This window comes from Xyrauchen texanus, unplaced genomic scaffold (assembly GCF_025860055.1).
Source record: "Xyrauchen texanus isolate HMW12.3.18 unplaced genomic scaffold, RBS_HiC_50CHRs HiC_scaffold_653, whole genome shotgun sequence".
NCBI lineage: Eukaryota > Metazoa > Chordata > Actinopteri > Cypriniformes > Catostomidae > Xyrauchen > Xyrauchen texanus.
In genome coordinates this window covers 1-25,000 of record NW_026266636.1, presented here as the reverse complement: position 1 = coordinate 25,000, position 25,000 = coordinate 1, and the positions used below count along the sequence as shown (strand labels likewise).

General features: G+C 37.1%; 2 protein-coding genes across 2 annotated transcripts; both read right to left on the bottom strand.

Annotated features, from left to right (window-relative positions):
- Window positions 1-204: 204 nt before the first annotated feature.
- Window positions 205-6,040, bottom strand: LOC127642493 (mucin-5AC-like; the record flags this gene model as incomplete). The annotated part of the gene is made up of 8 exons (XM_052125117.1): window positions 5,947-6,040; window positions 5,779-5,844; window positions 4,616-4,880; window positions 3,803-3,956; window positions 1,810-1,897; window positions 1,066-1,148; window positions 581-791; window positions 205-330 (listed from the first exon to the last, which is right to left on the bottom strand). Coding segments are annotated over exons 1-8 (1,087 nt in total), but the record flags the coding sequence as incomplete, so codon positions are not given.
- Window positions 6,041-9,503: 3,463 nt separating this feature from the next.
- LOC127642492 (mucin-2-like) lies at window positions 9,504-24,916 on the bottom strand (the record flags this gene model as incomplete). Its single annotated transcript, XM_052125116.1, is given in 20 exon segments — window positions 9,504-9,971; window positions 10,523-10,640; window positions 11,528-11,567; window positions 12,163-12,282; window positions 12,380-12,478; window positions 12,628-12,747; window positions 13,153-13,193; window positions 13,392-13,487; window positions 14,189-14,336; window positions 14,816-14,847; window positions 14,937-15,067; window positions 15,222-15,291; window positions 15,458-15,642; window positions 17,333-17,504; window positions 17,804-17,987; window positions 18,131-18,366; window positions 18,502-18,798; window positions 18,968-21,161; window positions 21,527-23,697; window positions 23,700-24,916. Coding segments are annotated over 20 exon segments (7,852 nt in total), but the record flags the coding sequence as incomplete, so codon positions are not given.
- Between the last annotated feature and the right edge of the window lie 84 nt (window positions 24,917-25,000).

Genomic DNA, 25,000 nt, shown 5'->3' with positions numbered 1-25,000 from the left:
CCCAGTTATTGAAACCTCATTGTAAAACACACCTTTATGTTAAGTTTAATTTAAATGTGACGTGTGTAATTTCTTCACCACTATTGCCACCAAATTGGATAGAGGATTGAACTTACCAAAGGGTTACTTACAGTCTGCATATTAAACTGGGATAGGAGAAAGTATTTTAACATAAAAAATTACACACTTCAGATTGAGTCTTACCCTCAGGGCAGAAACAGCCATCCACACAGTGTTCTTTACACAGCAGGCTTCCAGATGGGTCTGAGCAGGTGTTCTTGCATGGACCGCCACACTCCAAGTATTCCTTGTTTATTGGGCATGTCTTTGCTGTGTCATAGAACAACACAAAGTATATCACCACACACAGTGTACCATCACTGCTGCTCTAGATATTCTAATGCATTTCAACAAGGCAGTTTTTCAGTGGGATTGGGACATGACCCAAGGTGTATTTGAACCCTGGTCCCCATGGTGAGCCAACTGCTCTTAATTATAAGCTGGTGGTTCAACATAATGTGATACTGCCATATTATTCCCACCGATTCCATTATAATCATCTTCCAGGAATCATACTTACGACATAGCTGGTCTGTTCTCCATGTTCCCGGTCTGCCACCTGCATGCGTGCACTGTCGTGAAATCTCTGTGAGTGTGTCGCAGAGACAGTCGTGGCTTCCGTAACATTGACACAGGTCGTTTTCACAGGCCTTTACAAATGAACTCATGTCCAGCACACGCCAGCAATCATCAAACCCCGAACTGCTGAGATACTGCTGACAAATGCTTGTCTGGGAGAGAAAATAAACCATTTCAGAGAACTCTATCATGCCCATTGGTGTGGTGTATAATTTTAAAGGCCCTTCAACTAGAAGAAAATGTAGCTTTTTAAGATTTTTTGTTTGGAAATAAAAAAATGAGAATTGAAGGCAAATACTCTTTAATTTCAACTAACATTTTACATCTTATACATTGAGTATACACATCAGATAAAGCATCAATGTTCTAATCAGTAAACACTTTTATTTATTTAATTACAGCAAGTTTGATTTTGCATCATTATACCTGGTTTTCACACTGATCATTGGGCTGAAGTGTAATTTTCTCACAGGTTTCAGTAAATTCAGACACGTTCCATGTGGACAGATCTGAGAAAAATTCAGAGTGACACAGAACATAGTAAAACCATCTTTACATGATATCATGATCAAGCGTGAGATTGGTGGTGGCATAGTGGGCTAAAACACTGAACTGGTAATCAGAAGGTTGTAGGTTCAATCCCCACAGCCACCACCATTGTGTCCTTGAGCAAGGCACTTAACTCCAGATTGCTCTGGGGGGGATTGTCCCTGTAATAAGTGCACTGTAATTTGCTTTGGATAAAAGCGTCTGCCAAATGCATAAATGTAAGTGTTCAGATTTTATAGTTGTATAGTTGATGTATGAAAATTGCTGTTCTTTGTCTTGCATTTCAGAGAGATTGTAAAAGATTTGATTGCCTGGCCCTCAAACAAACATGATTCCCTTTACTTGGTGATATTAGCAAAACATCAGATTCAGGGCTGGATCATAGACCACAAGGTGCCCGTGCACACGTCTTTGGAGCCCTTCCCCAACCCCCTAATGTCCCTAGTGGTAGACCCCTTATCCTACTTTAAACGACAAGGGTGATACACTTAATACAATTAAAAAAACATGGAATTTTGCAGGATAACATTAGATGCCTACAAATAGCAGCTGGGGGCCCTAGTGATCAGGTCACTCTGAATGCGCCGATCCGTGCCATAATCAAGCCCTGATCAGGTTTACCTTTTTCAGCGATATCATCAGTCTTGATGCCATTGAAGTTTCCACAGAGTCCACAGGCCTGGCCTTGGTACTTCTCAGAAAGTTCAATCTAGTTAAGATCATATAACAAAATGATTACATACAGTTTATATATATATATATATATATATATATATATATATATATTACTTTTATTATATTTAAACATTTTCATCAGCATCATATCCACCATGGAATTCTATAACACAAGTGCTGATCAGATTACTTGTGAATTGTAATCAGGTATTGTTACAAATCAGTTATGTAATCTCAAAGATTACATTTGCCGTAATCTAATATGATTACTTTTGGATTATTTTAGGATTACTTTGACCCTAGTTCTATTTTATTTTATGTCACTTGCATTTGAGTAGGATAATAATTTTAACATTAAAGTACAAAAAGGAATAACATTTATTTAATTCTTAAATTTGAACAATGAGGCAGGACCCTTAGAGATGGCATCCACTAGATCCTTTGAAGCAATTAAGTTCATTGTGTGAGCTGTACACCATTGGCGAGGTGCTTACTTAGTAATAGTCCATCACCAATTCCTTAGCTGAGGTACATATCTTAAACTGAATCTACACTAGCTGATTTTTCCAATGATTTTCAGGTGTTAGCTTAATTAAGATAATCACCAGGCCAGTCAGAGCGCCCATTAGCACCTCTCAGCAGGAGGTGTTAATCATTTGTCTGTCGGGACTGAGTTAATGGCTTCAAGCACTGAAAACAGTACCGGCACTCCATGTAAACAGACTATGCAGTCTGCGTAGGGCACCATCTTACCCTAGGAGGGCACCATGTTTGTTGTTCATGCTCAAAAGTGTTTTCAGACGGGGGGTTCACCAATCTAGATTGTGCAGCCTTAAAGCCCAGGGCACCCCCGGGCAGTCAAGGGCCCCTGGGCACTGGCCCCATTGGCCCGGTCAGTAATATGTCCCTGGACATTATGTGTGTCACCACTCCACGATTTTTAATCAGCAAGTATATCATACCTCTGACAGTGTAGAGACAGCTTTACTGTGGTAACATAAAAGGAGTACGTGCTCAAAATGTTCATCTGTGAGACTATTGCGATTCGGGGTAAGAATATGATGATATTGTTATGAAAATTATGAATAAATTATTAACAATTTACTGCTGTTGCCTGCCTTGTTAATATGTAATCAGGTAATCTATAAAAATGTAACTGTAGCCTGATTATGAGTGTTTTAAAATTTTATTTAATCCAATTAAAAGTTCTTGATTTTTGTAATCTGATGACATAATCCAGATTACATGTAATCTATTACAATCCAGAACTGTGTATATATATATAGAGTAATGTACAGTATATTATAAAATTACTTATCTGTCATTATGTTTATTTATGGCCATATAGGAATATCAACACACAGTTTGTAAAGAGAGAGCGAGAGAGAGAGAGAGAGAGAGAGAGAGAGAGAGAGAGAGAGAGGGAGAGGAAAAAAAAACATTGCTAGCTCTGAATAGAAGCAACTAAATTTGTTGGTTCACTGTGGATTATTTAGGCAATCCATATTTGATTTTGTCGTGTGTAAACCTGATATCCTGTTTGATGTTTAATGTTCCTGGTCTTAGTTAATGTGTTTAAACAAATAGTTGAGGCTTGCAGGGTGTTTGTGTGTGTGTGTGTGTGTGTGTGTGTGTGTGTGTGTGTGTGTGTGTGTGTGTGTGTGTGTGTGTGTGTGTGTGTGTGTGTGTGTGTGTGTGTGTGTGCATGTGCATGTGCATGTGTGATTTATTTAAAGAGTTATGCATAAATTCCAGCACAATCATGACTCACATTTAGGAAGAACCTGTTTTCCTACACTTTTATCTGAGAAATCAGGCTTGAGGATAAAGCTCAATTTGTTTTTCTACTGCTCTCATCAGATTAAATCAAATCAGTTTTACTCATTTTATGTGGACAGTTATTTGGCCTATTGCGTCAAAGGACCATCACCAATATTACAGTAATCATATTTGGACAGAAAAAGAGAGTGTTACACCATACCGATACAGAGTGGTCTTTCTCCCAAAAGACAGTCACTCCATGCTTGGAGATTTTAAGACTTGATGGGCTTCCCTCGATTTTAACTCCATTCTGATTGGTCGGAATAGACACCCTGTAAAAGGAAGTGTTTAAAAATGTCAACATTAACAAGAAGAAAGATTTGTGTTTACAGAGGGTCTTTTGACTGTTTACTACAAGAAATGTAATCATATATGAAATCATATATATACACTAAATATTTACTACCAGTCAAAAGTTTGGACAAATTTGACAGAATTTATGTTTCTCATCACCTTTTAAGACATTTTTGAGGCCTATGCTTAAATACTTGAAATTATTTTTGTACATACATTGCTTTATAAAAGTATTATTATTATTATTACAGTTTTTTTTATTTTTTATGAATGAGTGAGACAGGTTAAGGAAAAGCAGATGATAAGTACACAGCAATTAAAGAAGCTGAAATATTGAAGTTATTTTTATAAAAAAAAAAATCATCACTTTCATTTGTGATTTTTAGCACAATTTGCTTTGATGAATTTTCTTTTATTCTAAAATGAGAAAGTAATAAGGAATGAATAGGTGTGAATAGGTGTGTACATACTTTTGATGGGTAATGTAAATTTAGTCTAAAATGTAATGATTCTACCAAATGCATTATTATTAAGTAACTAAAAAATTAGAAAATTTGGGAAGAGTTTACAGAGTTTGCGAAAAAAAAAAAATCAGAGTATTGAGCATCTTTTCAAAATCTCTACAAGATGAACTTACACTTGGTCGTCCATGGTGATGTTGTCATTACTGAGTTTGATGACTGTCCCCTCCAGCTTTATTGAGACTTTGCTGAAAGTGATTAAGCCATTTTCTGTCTTTCTTTGCATTTGGATGTTAAAATCAGAAGATGTGATGTCACACATCACAGCCAGAACGTAGTTACACGTGTCTGGCTGTTGAAAGAAATAACCATCAAAGGTCTTGAAGTGGAAATTTCCCCATGTGCTGCAGACCGTGGACTGATGATCGGGATTTGGTTCAGCTGTAACAAGAGAGATGATTTATAAATATATCATCTGTAGTAAATCGTTTTAGTGAGAAAAAATTCAGAAAATAATTGAATTGTATAAGGAGGTATACGATCGATAAAATACAAATAAAAATCAGTTGAGAAAAATGCTAAATGTTTCTGAACTGTATAGGGTGGTATAAAAATATAGGCTAAAGTACTAATATAAAATGTATTTGAAGATAATAGCTTACCTGTAGTTATGATCACATTTGTCATCGTTGGGAATGCTAAGACAAAAAGGAACTTGATATAATTTCTATGCAACATCATTATACTATGAACATCTTTAAAACTACTTAGGTTTGAATTGTGTGAAGTGTTGAATGTTCAAGTTTGCAGTTACACATTAGAAAAGTATTTGGAAACTTTTGGACACTTAAATCACACTTAATGTCGGAATGTCAATGCATGAGATATCAAATATCAAACCTTGTGGAATTTGCAATTGGTGCTACACTTTTTGACTAACTTGACTTTTTCTTGTCATTTTCGCAATAACTTTTAACCATTAGCCCCAAGTTAATTTTAGTGGATCAAGTCAGTTCTTCTGAAATTCACACAGGTGTCCCAACAGAGTAACCACAAGTATAGTTCAATTACACAATGTTTCACAACCAAAAAGTGCCCAAATCCTTAATTTTGAACAATACATGTTCTGTTTTATAATTGAATATATTATATATCATCTAAAGACACTCAAGATAAATTTTGAAGCACTGTAAGTGTTCAAAGACTTTTTGAGTCCACTGTATCACTTGTGTTACATTTTAAGGGATTTAAGTTGATTTATCAATTTGCTGTATTACAAATCTTTGTGAATAAATTAAATAATTTTGTCTAATTGCATAACATACAGTGAAATATTTACCTGTTATTGTCGCCCACTGAAAGTCCATTTGATCTTCCATACCATCTGCATAATCTGGCATAAAGTCTTTAAACATATAGACATTTTTACAGTGATATTTTGAGTTTTTCACTTCAAGAAAGTTGGAATTAGAAATTTTCTTTACTAATTTTATTTTAGTCTACTAACCTGCTTTTGTTGACTTCAGCCCCATCAGTAGTATGGCCCATCTCAGCATCCACATCCGCGACATCATCACAATCCCCATGGATACAACATCCATGTTTCACAGAGGAAATGTGCAATATATTTCTTTGCTTGCCTTTTATAATGGCTTTTACTTTACTTTTTAGGAATGTAGTTACTTAGAAGAGGGTGGAACCCTGACTTGAATTTTGCCTTGGGTCAGTTAGATCACTGTTAAACAAATAAATATTTAATGTTGGTGTTTGAGAACAGTGTATTTAAATGATGTGAACCACATTCTGTCACACAGTATTGATGTGTTTATTATTTGTTTGAAATGACTCAACAAGGATGTGACTATTAATTCTTGCACACTATCTAAGTAACAATAATGAACAAACACAATCTTTTTTAATTAATCGCACACACATTAGTGTATTTGTCTTGTACATATTGAATACATCATTTAAACATTCACACTGTGGGTTGGAAAAAGTTTGTGAACTCGATGGCTAATGATGTCAACAAAAGATAATTTGAGTCAGGAGTCGGAAAACCTGGCATCCAATGAATAAAACATGATTTGAGATGTGAGTTAGAGCTACTTTGACTTATATATATATAACATTTTGTATTTGCTATTCACAAGAAGCATCTTCTGACATGGATAATACTTGGGGCGGCTGTGGCTCAGTTGGTAGAGTGGGTCGGCCACTAATTGCAGGTTTGGTTGTTTGACTCCACATGCCAAAGTGTCCTTGGGCAAGACACTGAACCCCAAGTTGCTCCTAATGGCAAGCTAGCTTACATACCTTACATAGCAGTAAAACACACGTGTGTGTGTGTGTGAGCGTGTATTTATCACTTTGTGGGTACCAAATGTCCCCATAAGGATAGTAAAACCCGAAATTTTTGACCTTGTGGGGACATTTTGTCATTCCCCATGAGGAAAACAGCTTATAAATCATACTAAATTATGTTTTTTGAAAATGTAAAAATGCAGAATGTTTTCTGTGAGGGTTAGGTTTAGGGGTAGGGTTAGGTTTAGGGGATAGAATATAAAGTTTGTACAGTATAAAAACCATTATGTCTATGGAAAGTCCCCATAAAACATGGAAACACAACAAGTGTGTGTGTGTGTGTGTGTGTGTGTGTGTGTGTGTGTGTGTGTGTGTGAATGAGATGCAGTGTAAAGTGCTTTGAATACCATTAAGGCTTAAAAAGGTGCTATATAAGTGCAGACCATTTACTTGCAAAAAAGAGATCTCAAGAATTGTGGCTTTGCATAAAGCTGGGAAGGGTTACAAAGTTATATCGAATACCTTTGATATTCATCTTTCCACAGTAATACAAATTGTCTATAAATGGAGACGATTTAGTTCTATGGCTACTCTCCCTAGAAGTGGCTGTCGAGCCAAGATGACTCAAAGGGCACACCGCAGAATGCTCAATGAGATAAAAATGAACCCTAGAGTGACAGCTAAGGACTTGAAGGAATCATTGGAACTGGTTAATATCTCTGTTCATGAGTCTACAGAAAACATTAAACAGGCATGGTGTTTATAGCAGGACACCACGAAGGAAGCCGTTGCTTTCCAACAAAACCATTGCTGCTCTGGAAATTTGCCAAAGACCACCTTGACACTCCACTAAGCTAATGGGAAAATGTTTTGAGGACTGATGAAACTGATGAAAGGTTGAATTGTTTGTGAAGAAGTATGGCTTAAAAAGGCACCACATACCAACATGAAAACATCATCCCTACAGTGAAATACGGTGGAGGGAGCATCATAATTTTGGCCTGCTTTGCTGCTTCGGGCTGGACAGCTTTCCATCATTGAGGGAAAAATTATTTCCCAAGGTTATCACGATATCCTACAGGATAGTGTCGGGTGGCTTTGCACCAGCTGAAGCTCAGTAGAAGTCGGGTGATGCAGAAGGACAATGACGCTAAACACTATTTAAATCCACTACAGGATGGCTTCAAAAAAAGAAAATCCACCTCTTGCAGTGGCCCAGTCAGTGCCCAGACCTTATCAAAATAGAGATACTGTGGAATACTGTTCACACCAGACATCCTAAGAATGTGGCTGAGCTGAAGCAGTTCTATAAGAAAGAATGGTCCAAAATTCATTCTTGCTTAACGTGCAGGTCTAATCCGCAGCTACCGGAAACGCTTGGTTGAGGTTATTGCTGCAAAAGGAGGATCAACCAGTCATTAAGTCCAAGAGTTAACTTACTTTTTCCAAAGCACTGCAGATTTTTAATGGAGTGTGTTCAGTAAAGACATGAAAGATTTTAATTATTTGTGTGTTGTTGGCTTAAGCACATTGTGTATGTCTATACTTAAGATGAGATCACATTTAGTGACCAATTATTGCAGAAAACCAGCTAATTCCAAAGGGTTCACATACTTTTTCTTGCCACTCTGTGAATGTTTGAATAATGTATTCAATATGTACAAGAACAATACAATAATTTGTGTGATATTAGATAAAACAGATTGTTTGTTCACTGTTGCAATTACAAAAGGGTTCGCATAGTTTTTCTTGCCACTGTAGCTAAATAAATAACAAAGAACAATTTTCTATGAGATCATTGTTTATTGAGCCAAATTTACATGACAAAAAATGGTTGGACACTTATTGCTTTACTAGAATCAATAACTTTAATCAATACTACTAAATAATCCAAACAAATACATGAACAGTTCTTGATTCACTAGTATTTCCCAAGAGTTGATTGTGTACTCAAGGCTTTGTCACAACCTGTTTGACATGAGGGCTGATTCTTCTAAATCCGTTTCAGTTGTGGATCTTTCTGGATACAACAGCAAACATGTGTGGAGGGAAACATTTGAATGTAAACATGTTCCTATTTTTCTACTTTCCCGGTTTACTCAATGTTTGTGTCCTGTACATATTAAAAGATGTATTTGCTCTATGACATATCCCACCATATTAAAGAAAGTTGACAGTATTTTTAAATGTATGCAGGTGTATTAAAATGTTTGCACACAATTTATATAGGTATCTTTGACTATTTTGTACCTTTGAGACAATGTACTTATTATGTACATACTTGTTGCATTGTACTTACATTTAAAGTACCTGCATTTTATTACACTGTTAACTTTAGCCCTCATCCTAACCCCAACACGAACCCTACCCATACCCCTACCCCTAGTGGCAGCAAATGTGAATCTTGTGAGAATTTTGCAGAACAACATGTTGTTACACAATTAGTACATTATTCCACATATTTTAATGTTAGCACATAGTTATAGACACATAATATAAAGTGGGACCAAAAAAACAAAACAAAGCACCACTTTTTGATCATGTGTGCTTTCCTATAATCGGTGTGATCTGGTATTTTAAACATACAATGTTTAATATATTTAGCAGAGTTAGCTCACATACACTGTATGTATGGCATAGTTCTGGTTGTCATTTAAATGTTCAAATGAAAATGATTAGTATATGTTTATAAAATGTACATATTGCTTACATTTTACTGATAATTTAAGGGACAAAAAAACAGTAGACTGTAATTGTTGCAGTTTATTTTTCTTTATTGTATTCATCATTCATTTTATAAGCAGTAAATGTATTTAGTTATTTTATGCATTACCAAAGACATTTTAAAGCAAGACCCAGAAATACCCAGAGTCCCCATTTAGAGAGATAAAAAGTTTAAAGAACAAAAAGCAGAGTAGTGCAATCTTTGTTGCTACATATTCTTCTTCTGTTGATTTCCTTCTCAGTGAGACAGATTATTAAATCATCACTGAGCTCAAATCAGCAGTAATCAAAGCAAGTTCTGGCAGAAATTGAAAAGGATCTTTTTAATCAGATTTTGTCTGATTTTCACAGTCCGTAGCAGTGCAATTGCAGCTATCAATGTAGACGTAGTCATGAAGGATCTCGCGGCCATCCAGACACTTCATCTTCACTTGTTTGAGACTTGTTTTCATCTCCCGGCAACAAGAACAGCTGCGCATCATGGTGTTCATTTGCATTGAATACCTGTGCAGATTTACAAGAAAGCACCAGTCAGATGAATGTGTTCTTATCAGTGGATCCTGATATCGGTGTAAGTTTGTTATCTGAAATCTCAAGCCATCTATTTTTATGTGTGTCCATCTAATCATCATTCTGTTTTTCTGGATATGTGTGTAGACTTTACATGCCACAGACAGCATGATCATCAAAACAAACTGCAAAATGTTATCCCAAATACTATTAAAAGCTGTTTTACGCCAATGGGAGTTTGACCGTGGAGGTAAAGCTTGTTCATTAGGTAATATACAGTATTGCTATTTACTGATGCCACCGGAGTTTCCGCCCAAAAATGTTTACACTAAAAATGCCGAATGTAATTGCCTTACAAGAAAAATATCAAACCAAGTTGTATCAGCAAACAAAATGATGCTAGACATTTCCTAAGAACTTCAATTTGTAATTACTGTTAAGTCTAAAGTCAGGTCTGCTCAAGTTCACACATTGTTTATCTGAAAATTAAAAAAATGAAAATAAATCTTGTGTTTGAGATCAAACAGGTGTGCACAAGCTCTCACATTGATTGGGTGTCACAGTGACCACTGCAGGATGTCACTTCAACAGCCTCGATGGATTTACAATTATCTGCAGTCACATGGGTGGTGTTCTTCACTCGAACGCAGTTCTTGGGCACACCTAAGATATTAGATACAGGTAAGTTTGTGGCAGACTCTCACGAACAATATAATGTATCTCATGCAATTTTTAATAAAACAAAAATAAAACATATTTTATACAGTACGTCCATTCAATGAGCTGCATAAACATGGTGAGGTGGGCAGTTCAATCATTTATTTTTATATTAACTATTAAAGGAATTGTTTATTGAAAACTTAAACCCGTATGACTACAACTCTTTCATGGAAACATTTTTAAGTTTTGAGGGTGATTAAATGGTTAAAGATTTATGTTAAGGGCTACGTCCACATTAATACGGATAAATCTGAAAACTGCGTTTTTGAAGCACTCTGTCACCACTGCCGTTTTCAAACATTGCTCGTCAACATTGAAACGTCTGAAAACGCTTCAATCCTCTAAATGCGTAATTAGCGTGGCTGTGTGTCATTTCCATATACGGTCCGAAAAGCAATTGTCCTCGTATTCCGCCACCGGACACAGTAATTCCGAGTAAACTTCCCGTCGCCTTTGAAGGAATGCAATGTGAAGGTTGAACAAAGTAACATTTATCTCCAACAATGCTGTCAAAGTGGATATCAGGCACAACAATGCCGCTACATCAAGGGCCACCATTTTGATTGTTTTGGGTTAATGGATCAGATGACTGCGTAACATGACAAAAATGACATCGTTTTCGAGTATCTCCGTTTTCCCTGTCCATGCTACAATGCAAAGATGTCTCAGGACAATTACTTTAAATGTCTCAGTGTGGACAAAAGGCCAAAATGTAGAGAAATTAAAGCATTTTCAAATTAAAACATCAGTGTGGACATGGCCTGGGTGAATCATTCCTTTACAATTATTGTTTTTGACCGAATGTTTTGGATAAGGAAACAATATCTTACAGCTCATGCAACATCCATCTTTGTCATATTCCACAGTTCCCTGTAAGGAAGAACATAGAGCTTGGTTAATATGACAGTGCACTTAAAGCAGAAGTGTGTACTTTTTTCACTTTAAAAGCTACTATCCTTATTCTATCCCAGATTAATATGCAAAGACAACAAGAAGTTAGCCATATTAAGTTGATTTCCTTGAAAAGTGTAAAAACTGTCACTTTATCAAAACATTGCTCTCTTAATTTGAGTATTCCGACCAGCCCAACAGAGCAGCAATGGCTGATCCAATGACCAGTTTGGGGCAGGACTATCTGTTTGATGGGGTTAGTGTTTGCGACAACTGTTTAAAAAGTTCTACTCTTACTATTTCTGCCATATCTCTATATGGCATACATAGTAAGAGAGTAGTGTGCCATTCCACACTCAGACAATGTTTTGAAAGCACTTACAAAAAGAGCAGTGTGAACACTTTTCAGGCAAGTCAACCTACAAATGGCCTTTAAACAGGACAAATTATTTTAACATGGAACAAAATACATACTTCAAGTCTTAGCGAACAACAACAACAACAACAACAGCCAATTAGAATACAAGCAGAATACATGTCATGTGTGGAGCTCTAGCTACAGATATTCACTTACATGCTCGCAGTCCTCTTCTTTAAAGTCAGGGCAGGTTTTTATAGTCTTCGATGTCATAACTGTGTCATTCATTTTATGGCAGGTAATATTCTCACATTTTACACTGTAGAATTCTCCAACCTAAAAAAAAAAGCAGACATGAGAAATGAGAATTGATGAATAGAAATGATTCTTTGTCTGGTAAGCTGAAAGGTTGAAGAAAAGTTTGAGAATGTACCTTGAGGATACGGCTGGTGTTGTCTGGCGCGTCAAAAACACAGGCTATTTGCTTACATGTACCACAGCACTCTCCTTCTTGCTCTACTCGTTCAAAACCCTTAGAAGTGAAAAAACAAGTGCGAACAAGAATGTTTTAATAATCCAGTTATTAAAGACACTTTTAAAATTAATATAAATTTCATATGTTGGTTGATAATACAAAGCATCCCTACTTTACTGATTACAAGATTAAATTGTCATTTTTACCTTAGCGCAAGGTTCACAGGTTATATCAACGCAAGTCACAGGATATAGATCATTATTTGGGGCTTTTGTCTTGTCACAGGTGCATTCCACACAAGGTTTGGTGAGGATTTTAGTTCCAGGCTAGAGAGAAGAACAATGTCAGAAAAAATAGTGATATGGATTGATAAAACTGACAAATTCGCTCCGTTTTATAGTTCAAGGCTCTACCATCCATTTTCCTCAGGGATAGTCCAAAAATGAATGTTCTGTCATCGTGTTCTCAACTTCATGTTGCTCCAAAATAGGATGGACTCTCTTTCTTCCATGGAACACAAAAGAAGATGTAAGGCAGAACGTTAGCCTCAGTCGCCATTCAGTTTCACTGCATCCTTTTTCCATACAATGAAAGTGAATGGTGACTGAGGCTGTCATTCTTCCTAACGTCTCCTTTTGTGTCATACGGTCATGCAGGTTTTGGAACAACACGAAAGGACTATGAACTATCCCATTAATTTGTGTGAAAAAATGAACCAAGCATAACCTCACCTGGTACTCAGTTTTATTGTAAACACAGACACCTTTGGGCACTGGTCAGGAAAAGAAATAATGTTATAATCATTTTAATAATTCAGTGCAATAATAATTAACATTTTATATAATTTAATGTTTAATTTCCTATTTGCTGTTATAGATATAAATGATTTTGTATGACAGCAATTCTGTTTTAAACATGCAAATTGGGTTTAAATGTAGATAAAGGAAACATTGGGACATCTGAAACTTACCACAGGGACAACAGTTCTCTTCCGTTTTTGGTCCTAACTCATATCCCAATGGGCAATTTGTCATTTCACATGTTTCATTAAGGTTTCTATCACAGTCTGAAAAAGAAGAAGGGGCAAGGAGTCTTTTTTTTTAATATTTACTTGATTTGGTTGCATTTATATGAGTTTATGGATGTTTAGTTAAAAAGCATTTATTTTAAGTGGGTACATGTTCGGCTAATGTGTACTGTGAATATATATGTATATATTGTCAACAGTTTAAAACTAGATTCGTTTTTTTTAAACAGTCTGAGGGGTGAATTCACTTAAAAGTTGTACCACTTTAACATCCTGTATTTCAATACAAAACCTTGCGTCTTTAGCCAGAAATATTCTATGAATGCAAATGCAATCTCTTGTAGTTACACAAACTCGGTTTCAAGCATTGCTGTTTTCCGAAATGTGTTTGACTGCAATTCAGAACACAACGCAAGTTCTCAGTGTTGCCACAAGGGGCGCTATAGAAAACATTAGCATACATTTTTCTTCTATGGTGCTGTCTTTTAGGTCAACTATTGTCATGGAGCAAGAGTTTAAAGGAAATCTTGCTGAGGAAGTTCACTTTAATTATATGAAAAAAGATGCAATAAAAGTAAAGGGTGACTAAAACTAACATACTGTCTAACATCTCCTTTTGTGTTCCATGAAAGAAGGAAAGTTATTTGGGTTTGGAACAACATAAAGGGGAGTAAATAATGACTAATGAGAATTTTCATTTTTAGGTAAATTATTCCTTAAACTTTTTAATCTCGACTCACCGCAGGTTGAGCAGCAGTCTTTAGTTGTTATTTTGTATCCCTTGGGACAGCTCTTTATATCCGGACATCTGATAGGCTCTGTGGTAATACCAAAGCTCTCACTGGAACATGTATATGTGGTACAGCCCAAGGTCCATGTATCTCCAGGCTACAGGAGAAGAAGTTGGTCATAGTTATTGTGATGTGAGTTCATTGTTTTGATTAATAAATGTTAAGAATGGGTGGACTCAGGCTTGTGGTAGAGTGCGTTTACATGCACGATTATGCTGAATTAGCCAACAACGGTCTAAGGTCATGTAAATTCCTTAAAACATGTTCTTTAATTGGGACAAGGATTTTTGACCATTACTCTGATTTTGCTATGTACTGTATACAAACACCTTTATCATTATTATGGTGGCTTATCCAGTGTGTGCATGTGTGTACGCCTGTAACATTTTGACATTAACAGCAGAAAATTAAACATATAAACATATGTTTTTGCATTGTCTGATTTTTTTTAAAAGCTGGTTTTTGATAGTTATCAGTGTATTTAAAAAAAATAAATGTTTGCATGTAAACACTTATTGTTTCCTTGTGCAAGGAACAAATATCCTAAATGGTTACCTACAAATCAAAGAGACATACCTCTCTAGGTAATCCATCAGGGCCAATGCAATCTAGAATGGAATGAAAACATAATCAATAAAACATGACATCAAGGTGCATTCATCTAACAAAAGCGGGTAAATGAAGTAACATTTCTTACCGCAGTAAGCCGTACAGTTATCTGTCGTTGAACTGACTAGATTTGAGTTATCAGGACAGTAACAACCTTCCATAAATATTTGATGACAGTCTTCGCTTTGACATTCGTTCTCCACAAACTTCTCATTGTATCTAGTTACAAGTTTGAAAGGAAAAAAAAAAAAAAACGTATAGGAAGAAGCATATTAGAGTTGAATAAAGTAAAAAACAGTATTAATTTTCCACCACTTATTGAGGAATATTATTTATGGATATGGAGTGTTATAAATAAAGATTAGTGCATTACCTTGTACTGCAGGTTTTTTCCACTTTAGGCCCACATGCCTTATAGACTTTGTGTTTGGGGCACGTGAATGCTGTTTTGGAAACATACAACAATCAAGATTTAATTATAAAATGACTTATTTGATAATGTGTTATGAATACACTCAAGTGTAAAGAACAATTATTAATTGTGCAACCCTAAGACTCACAGTGCAAACATACATTTTTCTATAGTGGTGGGTCATTCTGTTGTCTTACCGCATAGACCTTTGAGGTCAGCTGAGTTTCTCCAGTCCACACAGACAGAGTCTTTGCCACATAGCTCGGCGTACATTTCCATACTGGAGCAAGCACCAGATTCATTTTGCATGTGGCACACATCATATTTACATGCCTCATAATAACTTTCATAAGGAACAACATCATGGCAGTTCTTAAACAAACTGTGAAGAAAATACAAAACAACATTTCAATTTCAGCATTCATGATTTTGAAAGGGAAACAACATGTATAACACTTTGGGGTGAATTCACGAAACAGTTACTCCACTTTTGCAGGTGGTATTTCAGCTCACTGCACCTTATTCACTAAGCACCCCCAGTACAGTTTAACTAGGCACGAAATGCGCTGAAATGGCACAGTTAGGGCCCTATGAAATCAGTTTTTTTTATTCAGTTTTATTTTTTCCCAAATTCTTTGTTTCAATTTTTCGGAATTCCATGTTTTAAAGTTGAATTAAATGTTATCATAAAAACTGTCTAATCGAATGAATTCATAAACTTGAATCAAATGAAAACAACAGTGACTTTTCCTAAACAAAAATTTTAATCATATGAAGTGCTTCTATACAGATCTTCAAAGCACAATCCAAAACACTACAGAAAGGCACTCTTGCTTGTGAGATCGCTTAAATATAATGTAATAATTAGATTTTTTTTTAATTATTATTTATTACTAAATTAAATATAACATTTTTCTACACAGTAGTAATATATTTCTGTCTCAATTTCTTTAATTTCACACGTTTATTTAACTTGAGCTTTAATTTAGGCAGAAAGCTGGATTTATTACTTTCAGTATGTATGATTTTGACAATCTCACCTCCAGAGATAAGCAGTTTACTACATGGCTTAATGTGCTTATTAAACTGCAAAAGGCTGTGATTTTATTACACAGTGTCATACTGTATGCTGCATGCTTCAAAGCTAATGAGTTCTCTGTTATCTGTCATCTACACACAGTGTGTGATTCTTATGAGGTGTTCGGTGTTTGAGAAGCGGGCTTGACATGTTCCCATTGAAGTGTGCAGCACATGCAGACTATATTTATTTAAATAACCTTTTGTGGTCAAATCATCACAATAGGACCTATCACAAAAATAATTAATTGTGCATTCAGGCATTCATTTTATCCCAAATGTCAAATTCTGTGATATTCCACATTTTATATTTAATTCATTTTTTATGGTTTTATTCTGCGATTCAATTTGTGTTTTCCGCATCGAGGTAATTATAGGGCCCTACGCTGTGCTGTGAGGATTTTCATTGTCATTCTTAAACGTTGTGCTATTACCACCCAAGAAAGCTGTTGCTTATTTGAGTTTATAAAAAAAGAGATGTTTTTGTACATTTTCTATTGGTCTTGGCAGCAGTGACTTATCAAATGATGATCAAATGATGGAGATCGTTACAACCAGGCATGTATCCAGACAGTATAGAGCACTTTCTGCATTTTCAAGAGCCAATTTTGGTTCCAGTGGAGAAACAAATGCTGTACAGTCTTGGCAAAGTGCCAAATTGCTGTGGTCTGTTGCATTCTCCATAACCAAGCACTCAGAGAGTGGTCCACAAGAGTGGGAACTGCGCTCTACATATTGCGTTCAACACTAATTTTGTGGCCATTACCTGATTTGCTTAATTCCTTTACTGAACCAGGCCTAAAACAACATAAACCACTTGTGCAAATTAGCGGCCACAATTAATTCTTAGTGAATTACCAACTTGGTACTAATTAGTATTACAGACTATAAAACCGGTCAAAAAAATGACAATGTGTCACATGTCTATACAATAAATTTTCCATTTTTGTTCACAACACTGACACAAGAGATTAAAATGTTTGGCTTTTCCTTACTCGCTCTTGATGAGATCACAGATTTTTGTGTCGCAAGGAGGTGGCGGTGGAGGGGGTGGAGGGGTTTTGCATCCTGGGGGGACCATCCAAAACTGTGCCATGTCCTCACACGATTTGTCAATTGTTCCATTAGGAAGTCTGCAGTCATTTGCATGGTTGTTATCACAAACCCCTGAAAATTGTCAATAGAATTTCAAAATTTTAATTGACATGAAATTTAAACTGTTTACCTGGAAGGAAATCTTTAATACATTTTTAAAGTATTAAAAATCTATTTCTATGTGTATATATGGTGTGTACAGTATAATGTAATATTTATACACAAATGAATTAAGAGTCTAATTTGTTGCTGACAAATGTGAAGTGAAACTAACCCACACCTTCATTTTTGAAAGTCCCAGGGACAGATATAAAACGTTTATTTATCATCATTATATTCACTGAGCCAGGAAATTACAGATCTGTACTCACCACACTGTCCCTCTGTATTATTATGGAAGAAGTCGAACGGGAGTTTGACACTATAGCTGTCATGAGAGACTAAAATCTCAACTTTAATCTCAGAGATGTTCACAAGCACTGACATGCCGGAAGAGGTGATGGTGAGGACTTCATTTACGTATGTTGGTATCTTAATTTCATCATTGACATAAACCTATGGGGAACACAGTCTTATGAATTATGATGAGAATCATGCTCTAGAATACTGTGTTGTTTTGCAATGTGCATGGGAACCACTAGAGCATAACAACCAGTAGTCTGTGAATGTTTGTAACAAACACTCAGGCCGACACTTACCTGGACGTTTTTAGTGTTGCTTGTCAGCTTGATTTGATAGGATTTGTAATACAAAATTATATACTCAGGGCAAGCTGCATAATGTTTTAAATCACAAAAATAGTTTTTAACATGGACACTGATATTGTATCTTGGGATGATTTCTTGGACCAACACATAGGTGCAGTTTCCTTGGAAAGCATAATATGTTCCATCGAAAGTTTTGTAATGAGGGTCACCCCAGCCATTGCATATACCTGTTAAACCAAGGATCATCAAAGTTAAACATAAGGCACTGCCACATAAAATTTTGGGTTTTAGGATTAATATTAATATATAAACATAAATAAAACATTTCTATAATTTAAACAATTTCCATGGTTTAAACTCACATGGGCACTCATACTTGGAGCAGCAGCCATTGTTATAAAACACCTTCTCAGCTTTATGTCCACTGGTACATTGAGGTACAAAAGAATCGGTTGGGTCACACTGTACAGGCCTTGAGGTGACCTTGCCATTTATGCAGGTTTTGTTAAGACATCCTTCAACCCAGGATTGCATTGGACAAACTGTTGGACTTGGAGTGGTTGGGCATGGTTGAGCCCATTTCAAAATATCACAAGAGTCATTGCAGTAAGCAATGTAGCACCAACCCGATTTGTCAGTTTTATTGTAGACTGTAGACCCTATAATAAGAATCCAAGATGTGCATAGATGGTAAAAAAATAAGAGAGAAATTAAATATAATTTGAGTTAACAAAGTCAAAGTGAATTATACATGAACAAGAATTAAACAAAGTATACAATTAAGAAAGTAAAAATATGTGAGGGATTGTAAGTAAAAAAAGCACTTACCTATTGAGAATGTTGTATTTAAATATTCACATTTACATTGGGGTGATGTTTTGTTTGTTGACGTTTCGGCAGTTGACTCAGTTTGCACAGTAAAATGTGTTGTTAAACCAGTTGTAAAAGATGTTTCTGTTGATGTGGGTGTTGTTGTACCAGTGGATATACTAGTTGTAAAGGGTGTTTCTGCTGATGTGGGTGTTGTTGTACCAGTGGATATACTAGTTGTAGAGGGTGTTTCTGCTGATGTGGGTGTTGTTGTACCAGTGGATATACTAGTTGAAGAGGGGGTTTCTGTTGATGTGGGTGTTGTTGTACCAGTGGATATACTAGTTGTAGAGGGGGTTTCTGTTGATGTAGGCGTTATTGTAACAGTTGTTGGAGCTGTTGTTTCTGTCTCTATAAATGTTTGTGTCACAGTATTAGTTGGTGTAGTGGTGGATGTGGTTGTAAATGTCTCTGTTGATGTGGGTATTGTTGTACCAGTGGATATACTAGTTGTAGAGGGTGTTTCTGCTGATGTGGGTGTTGTTGTACCAGTGGATATACTAGTTGTAGAGGGTGTTTCTGTTGATGTGGGTGTTGTTGTACCAGTGGATATACTAGTTGAAGAAGGTGTTTCTGTTGATGTGGGTGTTGTTGTACCAGTGGATACACTAGTTGTAGAGGGTGTTTCTGTTGATGTAGGCGTTATTGTAACAGTTGTTGGAGCTGTTGTTTCTGTCTCTGTAAATGTTTGTGTCACAATAGTAGTTGGTGTAGTGGTGGATGTGGTTGTAAATGTCTCTGTTGATGTGGGTATTGTTGTACCAGTGGATATACTAGTTGAAGAGGGGGTTTCTGTTGATGTGGGTGTTGTTGTACCAGTGGATATACTAGTTGAAGAGGGGGTTTCTGTTGATATAGGCGTTATTGTAACAGTTGTTGGAGCTGTTGTTTCTGTCTCTGTAAATGTTTGTGTCACAGTAGTAGTTGGTGTAGTGGTGGATGTGGTTGTAAATGTCTCTGTTGATGTGGGTGTTGTTGTACCAGTGGATATACTAGTTGAAGAGGGGGTTTCTGTTGATGTGGGTGTTGTTGTACCAGTGGATATACTAGTTGAAGAGGGGGTTTCTGTTGATGTAGGCATTATTGTAACAGTTGTTGGAGCTGTTGTTTCTGTCTCTGTAAAAGTTTGTGTCACAGTAGTAGTTGGTGTAGTGGTGGATGTGGTTGTAAATGTCTCTGTTGATGTGGGTGTTGTTGATACCACAGTTGTTGTAATGGAATTTGTCGTAGGTGTTTCGGTGGTTGTACTTGAGGGTGTAACAGTAGAGTAGGTTGTAGTACACATAGCTTCACAACATCTTACACGTATTTCGTAATTACGACATAATGGTATCAAGCCATCTGCATTGTCTTCGTTTGAACATGTCAAACCAAAGGATGTATTGCAATATACTTCTTGTCCCATTTCATCCAAGGAGTTTTCTGGATAGTCTACTGCCCTACATTCAATCTCGCTTGGGCTCTGACAAGAAATCTTTGCTGAATTCCACAAAACAGTGATTGACTCCGTTTCAAATCCTTTGGGTTCTTCACTGGGTGTGTTGCTGTCAATCCAATTTGACCACTCACAATCACAGACATGAGGTGTTGTTGTAACTGTAGTTGAACTAGTTGTAGAGGGTGTTTCTGTTGATGTAGGTGTTATTGTAACAGTTGTTGGAGCTGTTGTTTCTGTCTCTGTAAATGTTTGTGTCACAATAGTAGTTGGTGTAGTGGTGGATGTGGTTGTAAATGTCTCTGTTGATGTGGGTATTGTTGTACCAGTGGATATACTAGTTGTAGAGGGTGTTTCTGTTGATGTGGGTGTTGTTGTACCAGTGGATATACTAGTTGAAGAGGGTGTTTCTGTTGATGTGGGTGTTGTTGTACCAGAGGATATACTAGTTGTAGAGGGGGTTTCTGTTGATGTGGGTGTTGTTGTACCAGTGGATATACTAGTTGAAGAGGGGGTTTCTGTTGATGTGGGTGTTGTTGTACCAGTGGATATACTAGTTGTAGAGGGGTTTCTGTTGATGTAGGCGTTATTGTAACAGTTGTTGGAGCTGTTGTTTCTGTCTCTGTAAATGTTTGTGTCACAATAGTAGTTGGTGTAGTGGTGGATGTGGTTGTAAATGTCTCTGTTGATGTGGGTATTGTTGTACCAGTGGATATACTAGTTGTAGAGGGTGTTTCTGTTGATGTGGGTGTTGTTGTACCAGTGGATATACTAGTTGAAGAGGGTGTTTCTGTTGATGTGGGTGTTGTTGTACCAGAGGATATACTAGTTGTAGAGGGGGTTTCTGTTGATGTAGGCGTTATTGTAACAGTTGTTGGAGCTGTTGTTTCTGTCTCTGTAAATGTTTGTGTCACAATAGTAGTTGGTGTAGTGGTGGATGTGGTTGTAAATGTCTCTGTTGATGTGGGTGTTGTTGTACCAGTGGATATACTAGTTGTAGAGGGTGTTTCTGTTGATGTGGGTGTTGTTGTACCAGTGGATATACTAGTTGTAGAGGGTGTTTCTGTTGATGTAGGCGTTACAGTAACAGTTGTTGGAGCTGTTGTTTCTGTCTCTGTAAATGTTTGTGTCACAGCAGTAGTTGGTGTAGTGGTGGATGTGGTTGTAAATGTCTCTGTTGATGTGGGTGTTGTTGTACCAGTGGATATGCTAGTTGAAGAGGGGGTTTCTGTTGATGTAGGCGTTATTGTAACAGTTGTTGGAGCTGTTGTTTCTGTCTCTGTAAATGTTTGCGTCACAACAGTAGTTGGTGTAGTGGTGGATGTGGTTGTAAATGTCTCTGTTGATGTGGGTATTGTTGTACCAGTGGATATACTAGTTGTAGAGGGTGTTTCTGCTGATGTGGGTGTTGTTGTACCAGTGGATATACTAGTTGTAGAGGGTGTTTCTGTTGATGTAGGCGTTATTGTAACAGTTGTTGGAGCTGTAGTTTCTGTCTCTGTAAATGTTTGTGTCACAATAGTAGTTGGTGTAGTGGTGGATGTGGTTGTAAATGTCTCTGTTGATGTGGGTATTGTTGTACCAGTGGATATACTAGTTGTAGAGGGTGTCTCTGCTGATGTGGGTGTTGTTGTACCAGTGGATATACTAGTTGTAGAGGGTGTTTCTGTTGATGTGGGTGTTGTTGTACCAGAGGATATACTAGTTGTAGAGGGGGTTTCTGTTGATGTAGGCGTTATTGTAACAGTTGTTGGAGCTGTTGTTTCTGTCTCTGTAAAGGTTTGTGTCACAGTAGTAGTTGGTGTAGTGGTGGATGTGGTTGTAAATGTCTCGGTTGATGTGGGTGTTGTTGTACCAGTGGATATACTAGTTGTAGAGGGTGTTTCTGTTGATGTAGGTGGTGTTGTACCAGTGGATATACTAGTTGTAGAGGGTGTTTCTGTTGATGTAGGTTTTGTTGTACCAGTGGATATACTAGTTGTAGAGGGTGTTTCTGCTGATGTGAGTGTTGTTATACCAGTGGATATACTAATTGTAGAGGGTGTTTCTGTTGATGTGGGTGTTGTTGTACCAGTGGATATACTAGTTGTAGAGGGTGTTTCTGTTGATGTTGGCGTTATTGTAACAGTTGTTGGAGCTGTTGTTTCTGTCTCTGTAAAAGTTTGTGTCACAGTAGTAGTTGGTGTAGTGGTGGATGTGGTTGTAAATGTCTCTGTTGATGTGGGTGTTGTTGATACCACAGTTGTTGTAATGGAATTTGTCGTAGGTGTTTCGGTGGTTGTACTTGAGGGTGTAACAGTAGAATAGGTTGTAGTACACATAGCTTCACAACATCTTACACGTATTTCGTAATTACGACATAATGGTATCAAGCCATCTGCATTGTCTTCGTTTGAACATGTCAAACCAAAGGATGTATTGCAATATACTTCTTGTCCCATTTCATCCAAGGAGTTTTCTGGATAGTCTACTGCCCTACATTCAATCTCGCTGGGGCTCTGACAAGAAATCTTTGCTGAATTCCACAAAACAGTGATTGACTCTGTTTCGAATCCTTTGGGTTCTTCACTGGGTGTGTTGCTGTCAATCCAATTTGACCACTCACAATCACAGACATGAGGTGTTGTTGTAACTGTAGTTGAACTAGTTGTAGAGGGTGTTTCTGTTGATGTAGGAGTTATTGTAACAGTTGTTGGAGCTGTTGTTTCTGTCTCTGTAAATGTTTGTGTCACAATAGTAGTTGGTGTAGTGGTGGATGTGGTTGTAAATGTCTCTGTTGATGTGGGTATTGTTGTACCAGTGGATATACTAGTTGTAGAGGGTGTTTCTGTTGATGTGGGTGTTGTTGTACCAGTGGATATACTAGTTGTAGAGGGGGTTTCTGTTGATGTAGGCGTTATTGTAACAGTTGTTGGAGCTGTTGTTTCTGTCTCTGTAAAGGTTTGTGTCACAGTAGTAGTTGGTGAAGTGGTGGATGTGGTTGTAAATGTCTCGGTTGATGTGGGTGTTGTTGTACCAGTGGATATACTAGTTGTAGAGGGTGTTTCTGTTGATGTAGGTGGTGTTGTACCAGTGGATATACTAGTTGTAGAGGGTGTTTCTGTTGATGTAGGTGTTGTTGTACCAGTGGATATACTAGTTGTAGAGGGTGTTTCTGTTGATGTAGGTGTTGTTGTACCAGTGGATATACTAGTTGTGGAGGGTGTTTCCGCTGATGTGAGTGTTGTTGTACCAGTGGATATACTAGTTGTAGAGGGGTTTCTGTTGATGTAGGCGTTATTGTAACAGTTGTTGGAGCTGTTGTTTCTGTCTCTGTAAAAGTTTGTGTCACAGTAGTAGTTGGTGTAGTGGTGGATGTGGTTGTAAATGTCTCTGTTGATGTGGGTGTTGTTGATACCACAGTTGTTGTAATGGAATTTGTCGTAGGTGTTTCGGTGGTTGTACTTGAGGGTGTAACAGTAGAATAGGTTGTAGTACACATAGCTTCACAACATCTTACACGTATTTCGTAATTACGACATAATGGTATCAAGCCATCTGCATTGTCTTCGTTTGAACATATCAAACCAAAGGATGTATTGCAATATACTTCTTGTCCCATTTCATCCAAGGAGTTTTCTGGATAGTCTACTGCCCTACATTCAATGTCGCTGGGGCTCTGACAAGAAATCTTTGCTGAATTCCACAAAACAGTGATTGACTCTGTTTCGAATCCTTTGGGTTCTTCACTGGGTGTGTTGCTGTCAATCCAATTTGACCACTCACAATCACAGACATGAGGTGTTGTTGTAACTGTAGTTGAACTAGTTGTAGAGGGTGTTTCTGTTGATGTAGGAGTTATTGTAACAGTTGTTGGAGCTGTTGTTTCTGTCTCTGTAAATGTTTGTGTCACAATAGTAGTTGGTGTAGTGGTGGATGTGGTTGTAAATGTCTCTGTTGATGTGGGTATTGTTGTACCAGTGGATATACTAGTTGTAGAGGGTGTTTCTGTTGGTGTGGGTGTTGTTGTACCAGTGGATATACTAGTTGTAGAGGGGGTTTCTGTTGATGTAGGCGTTATTGTAACAGTTGTTGGAGCTGTTGTTTCTGTCTCTGTAAAGGTTTGTGTCACAGTAGTAGTTGGTGTAGTGGTGGATGTGGTTGTAAATGTCTCGGTTGATGTGGGTGTTGTTGTACCAGTGGATATACTAGTTGTAGAGGGTGTTTCTGTTGATGTAGGTGGTGTTGTACCAGTGGATATACTAGTTGTAGAGGGTGTTTCTGTTGATGTAGGTGTTGTTGTACCAGTGGATATACTAGTTGTAGAGGGTGTTTCTGTTGATGTAGGTGTTGTTGTACCAGTGGATATACTAGTTGTGGAGGGTGTTTCCGCTGATGTGAGTGTTGTTGTACCAGTGGATATACTAGTTGTAGAGGGGTTTCTGTTGATGTAGGCGTTATTGTAACAGTTGTTGGAGCTGTTGTTTCTGTCTCTGTAAAAGTTTGTGTCACAGTAGTAGTTGGTGTAGTGGTGGATGTGGTTGTAAATGTCTCTGTTGATGTGGGTGTTGTTGATA